This window comes from Phalaenopsis equestris, unplaced genomic scaffold (assembly GCF_001263595.1).
Source record: "Phalaenopsis equestris unplaced genomic scaffold, ASM126359v1 Scaffold000301, whole genome shotgun sequence".
In the NCBI taxonomy this organism is placed as follows: Eukaryota; Viridiplantae; Streptophyta; class Magnoliopsida; order Asparagales; family Orchidaceae; genus Phalaenopsis; species Phalaenopsis equestris.
In genome coordinates this window covers 1,006,839-1,013,141 of record NW_018164743.1, presented here as the reverse complement: position 1 = coordinate 1,013,141, position 6,303 = coordinate 1,006,839, and the positions used below count along the sequence as shown (strand labels likewise).

The 6,303-nt window shown below is 33.9% G+C and overlaps 1 protein-coding gene across 2 annotated transcripts in view; it reads right to left on the bottom strand.

Annotated features, from left to right (window-relative positions):
* LOC110025491 (protein TIC110, chloroplastic) overlaps positions 1 to 6,303 on the bottom strand; it is a 54,481-nt gene that overhangs the window by 24,035 nt on the left and 24,143 nt on the right. For both annotated transcript variants that reach the window (XM_020725998.1, XM_020725999.1), the window contains exons 7-8: positions 3,544 to 3,608; positions 2,815 to 2,909 (exon numbers count right to left, since the gene is read on the bottom strand). In XM_020725998.1, the coding sequence (XP_020581657.1) occupies positions 2,815 to 2,909; positions 3,544 to 3,608 (160 nt within the window). The remainder of the gene's footprint in view (positions 1 to 2,814; positions 2,910 to 3,543; positions 3,609 to 6,303) is intronic.

Sequence of the window (6,303 nt, the reverse complement as noted above, 5' to 3'; positions counted from 1 at the left end):
CCCCCCCCCACAATGGACTGTGGCCCCCTGCCCAGCCTTCCACGCAGCCTACACAACCTATTGGCCAGCCGCCGGCCAGCTTTCAGTTGTGTTCTCACTGCAATCGCCGCCGTTTCCACCCTTCTCCCTTGTTGCCATCAATCTAGACAGCCTTCACACATTATCCTCCAAAGATCTACTTGTTGTACGGCCCCATGGAAACCTCAGCATTATTTTTTCTGGTTGAGAACTGTCTTTTCCAGAACTACGCCACCTTCCTAACCCTCAACAACCAGTAGGCAATTCAATTACAAAGATAACTTATTCAAGTAAATTTTTATGGCCTTCCCCCTCCTCTGATAAGAGAAACTCATGTAGGTAAAGACCTTATGCTTCACCATGCTCTTCTTCAACTCCATCACAGCTTGGAGAGCGAAAGCATGCTCCCTTGAAAATCCATACAGATGAAACTAGGGTGTACTCAGCAACCTACAATTCGACAATCATCTTCTTATAGCACTGGAAGAACTCTCAAAATGCAGAGGAAAAAAATACAAAAGAATGAAGAAAGAGAGGTCAAAGTTTTCAAGGTGAATATCTCAACCCAGTATGCTTTCTATAGCCGCACTGTGTCGTCACATTTATAAGAGCTAAACGGTGACCTAAAACACATCACTTTGCTTCCCCAACCTTCTCAAACATCAAAGAGATCAAGCAATCAAGTCACAGTATGCATCATGCACGTCAATCATATGGCAGATCCGATGCTTCCAACATACCTACCTTAGCAAGCCGACTCAGACCTCCTTTGCGTAACCAATTTGTCCATCCTAGTTAACTTTCATTGTCTAACCATTTTGGTATCTCCACTCATGCCTTAAATTGTCCTCTCATTTTCATTCTAACCTAGCCTCTTATCCCTAAGTGTAAATAACTACTTTATTAATATTCTCCTATTTTGAAATCTCCCTGAGTCTAATTTTAACGAGCCGCAAGCTAAAGTCGATTTGGTAGGATTCAAGAACTCCCTTGATTCTAGCCTTCCAAGCTTCCCTTTCTCAGGAAATACAAGACAACAGCAAAACACAAGCTCAGACCAAAAAATACTTGATTTCACTAAAAAAAATAATTGTAGAACGTCTTCATGCCAAAAATTTAAAAAGAATACAAAGTTTGAAAAGAAGAAAAGATAGCAATTAGGCTCTCAAAGGTTCTAAATCAAACCTTACTTTCTATCCTCCCTAAAGTAGCCACCTAGGAAGTTATGCATTAGCTTTTGGGTGGCCTAATATATTCATAAGATTTTTTTCAACACACAAGGGATCAACCAAATGGAAGTTATGCATGGTAATTAACAAAAATCATATATGTCAGTCCAGAAATCTGCTCAAGTGATTACGACGAACAATTTGCAAAAATTTTGTAATAGCACGAACAATTTATCTTATATAGAGTTTCAAAAAAAAGTTTAGATATCTCCACGTCAACTGATTGTACCTAATATTCTTGGAGCTCATAATGCACATGAAGTCAAACTATTTGTTCTATATCATCAACAGGTCGAATACTTTAGAGCATGCATAGTACAGAGTTCAAAACGGCTGTTCCATAGCTTGTCATAGAATGATAGAGCCATAAATTCATATGTTAACTTTTTACCAGCAATTGAGGGAACCACAAACAAATATACAAACACCACAATCGTGATTTGCAAGCAAAGTTATCCATTGTAGAAAGTAACACATCAGATCCCTGGCACCGCTTGGCATAACACTCATTCTGATAAATCAAGCTAGCAAGCACAGAGCTAATAACCTAATAGTTCATAGTATGTTAGTAACATCACTGGATAAGAATAATCCATGCTGACCTCATAGTATTAATAAAACTAATGGTGGTGATAATGATGATTTATAAGACTCATCCAAGGTCAGTCATATAAATCGGTCTTTGTGATTCATATTGTAAAAAGCTGAACAAGATAAAGTTTTCTTACGGCTGGGGATGCGGCCTGAAAGCCAAATCCTCATAAAAGAAAGGATTGTTATAGATTTACTCAAAGGATTCAAACCATAATATTTGTATGCTAACCATCTTCCTTTGTGACTTATTAGACCTTCACTGATAACACTTTATCCTTGTTCATCCCCAAAATAGTCCAGTTATTCCCACTAACTTATATTCCATAGACGCAACTCCAAGATTTCTCTTGATATCAACATCATCTTCCAAGGTTATGTAAAATCCAGATTAACCTTCTCAGTTCAACCACAAACAATATATATGTTTCATATGAACCATGTATATTTAATATTTACGTTCAACGCAAATTCCAGAACAATTTCTGACATATATCATAGATCACTCAAGAGTGCCTCTCTAGCAACAATATTCAACATTTGTTTACTCCTTTTCTTTCCTTTTATTGACCATTAATTTGCATAATATGTCGACGTTAAAGTGCTCAATCAAAACAAAATATTGCATGATTATCAAAAGACCTTCTTACAGCATTAAGATTACTTCATGCTAGTACTGAAGAAATAGGCACCAAGGAATTTCCATTAGAAAGGAATTGGTAACAAATTAGTGTCAAAAGAGAATAAGCAAGAGTTGTGGATACTGAACTAAAATATAACAGACTAAATTTGTTGATATGAAGAGATAAGTTTGTAACGTTAACATAATATAAGAAGATTTGGTCAAAATACTGAGCTCAATTAAAAGATCAGCATTAGCTAAAAGTCGAACAACAACAGCAACAACAAGCCTTTATCCCACTAGGAAGGGTGCTAAAAGTCGAACTAAATAAAGAAAAAAAAATACAATTCATACCCCGCTTGTATTCGAGATTTCAAGAGATCAAGTGCAGTGGAGATGTTTTCCTCTGCTAGTTTTCTGGTGTGTTCTCTAAACATTTCGGCAGCAATCTACAAGAAATATGATCATCAGTGCTGTCAATTTATTTAACTTTTGGGTTAAAGTCCCCAATAAATCGCAGACTATTTATATGAAGCTAATTTAGTATTTGAGTATCACATCTCCAACTTAGTCTCTTGACTCTACAAAATTAATATAAAACTGCCATTTTGAACTAAATTGGTATCAGTTTTATAAAATCAGGAAGCTAAATTGGAGTCAATTTTGTATCAAAATACTACAATGAGGGGATTATTTTGAGTCAATTTTATATATTATAATGGCTGAGAAATGAGATACTCTGGGACTAAATTGATCACAAACAAATAACCGGAAGCCATTTTGAAACTTAATCATTGAACTTGTCCATATATGTCAATATTTTGTAATCGTCAAGGCAACAAAATCAAACAATTCATCCTTTCTTTGAATATGTAACCGCAGATACATAAGCCTATAATAGTTTATTTGAATTCACCTTTTATTTAAATTTGCATTATATTCTAACCCTCAATTTGTAATAGTCGAGACACAGAGAAATTTAAAATCAGGTTTGAGCATTCATTCAACAGATATTACAATATACTCCTTTTTTATACCTCAGCTGCACAATATCAATTATGGGGTGAGTATTAAAATGTATACCTCGTCAGAAAGACGATATAAGAGCTGTGCAGACCTCAACTCAAAAAGTCCTGTCTCGTTAATCTCTAAAGAACAATAAACAAAAAAAAAAGCATTAATTATTGCGCAAGCACTGAATTATACACAACCAATGATAACAAACTGAAACTGTTTAATTTAAATCATGAAACTACCTGAGAAGAACTTAGGCTGATTACAAAGAAAAACATGATGAATTCATGAGCATCTCCCAAAACTAACAATATATTAAAAAAAAGATCAATATATGCATTCATGTAAACATGCAAAAGATAATGACAGCTTTAGTATAACAGTATCATGTGATATGGGACTCTGAAGATTGTCCAACAACAACAACAACAATAAGCCTTTACCCAATTAAGTGGGATCAATTACATGAATCTTTTTTTCTCCACTGTGTCCTATTTGAGTGTTGAATTTTCTCTAATTCTAATAAATTAAAAAAAAATTTACATGACATGCCCAAGTTTTTTTAGGTCTACCTCTAACTTTTTTAACATAAGCCAAATCTAAAACCCCAACTCTCCTAATAGGGTCATTAGATGGTGAAATTTAATGTGATCAAATCATTTAACGCAAATCTCTCTAATCTTGTTTAACACTAGAGCTACTCCAACCCCCTCATGGATATATTCATTTCGCATTTTTTCTCTAAGTGTAAAGCCACCCATATGCCTAAGCATTCTCATCTCAGCGGCACTTAACTTGATTTTATGCTTCTCTTATACAGGCAAACATTCTGCTTAATAAACTATGGGAGGTTTCACCACCATCTTATAAACTTTTCCTTCAAGTTTAAGCAGTATTTTTCTATCACACAATGGGCTTGATGCATTCTTCTACTTCAACCATCCAACTTGCATTGTACTGATAGCATCCCCACCTATACCACCATCACTATGAACAATAGACTCGGTGTATCTAAGATGTTCACTCCTTTTAATGAATTGATCACCCATTATTACAACTCTGCCATTAGATCTAATAGTACTAAAATTACATTCCATGTATTCAATTTAGATCCTCTAAGAAAAAAGCCTTTAGACTCTAAAATTGATCTCCATAATTCAAGTTTTTCCTAAAATTTCTCTCTAGTCTTATCCATAAGAATATCATCAGCGAAAAACATATACCGAGGTACATCCTCCTGTAAATGTCCAGTAAGAATATCCATAATTAATGCAAAAAGATGTGGGTTGCCAATCCCCCTGATGTTTGAACTAAAGTAACAACACTAGTGTGTGTGTGATGAATTTAACATAAGAAATAACAACACTTATCTTTTCTAGAACTCTTCAAGCACTTCCCTTGGAAACTTATCATAAACTTTTTCTAAATCAAGAAAAGATCATATGCAGATCCTCCTTACTGCCTTTATACTTCTCCATCAAACCTCCAATTAATATATAGCTTCCATAGTAGAGTTGCCAGACATGAATCCAAAGAATCCAAAATGATTTTGAAATGATTTTGAGAAATTTTTGTATCACATTGTAACTTATGTTCAATTACTTTCTCCCATAATTTTTAATTCCAAACACATTAACTTAATTCCTCTCTAATTTGAATGTTGTTTCGCATCCTTTTTATTCTTTAAAAATAGGAACCATTAAACTTTTTCTTCACTCATCATGCATATTTTTAGTTTTTAAAAAATATTAAAAAATTTAGTAAGTCAAAAAATAAATTGGAAAACACATGTCTGAGCCCAATATATAGAATTTCACATGACATCAAAGAAATACTTTTCCATTATTCACATTTCCTGATACATGTTCAAAATTAGGTCGCAAATGTTGCGAAGTTTATATTTGTTATATTATAGAAATTGCCAACGACAACAAAAGATCCAACCTATTTAGGGGTAGAATGATAATAGAAAGAATGTGCAAACTTTAGAGTCTAGGTAAGATCAAGTTATCAACCAAACTAAGCTAACTAATGATCAAATTAAAGTTATCGAATACGAGGCATGTTCTGCTGGAAAAACACCTTCCATCATACTAAGATTGAAAAATTCTCATTAGGTATACCTTATTCATAGTAGATGGCTTCTAATACATGAAAAAGAAAGCATTCATCACTCGTAGTGGTAATCAACTCACATGGCACACTGAACACAACATTCTTAAACAAGCTTACAACTTCTGACACCTATCCATGAGATCCGAATCCTCTTATGTTACTGTGGTAGGCTTCATTTTCAAGAGAGATAAACTAGCAAGATCTGAAAACAACTCTTATGACCCTTCTTTTAAAATAATCCTCAATTTGCACCTTCAAGTAATCGAAGTTCTTTCCATCAAACTTGCCAATCTTAGTTTTCTTGTCATTGATTGTCATTTGTTCCACTTTACCTATAGTATGTCATAATGTGGCACTGATACTAATTGTTAAAAATCATCAAGACGACAAGAGCAACAATACAATGCAAGAACAAGAAATAATAAATTAAATCACACAATCACACAGGGTGATGGGAGTTCTTTATTTCAAAGAGTACAATTTTTTACCCTTTTTGCTTTTGCTTTCTCTCATTAAATTTTTTATCCTCTCGCTTCAGCAGCAAACAGCACTAACTTAAGCAATAAACAGCTAGTTCACATACATACAGACAGATGTGTGTATGTATGTATGCATACATACATAGATGTATGTATGTACATACATAGATGTATGTATCTATATATGTATATATATCTATATATGTATATATATCTATATATATATATATATATA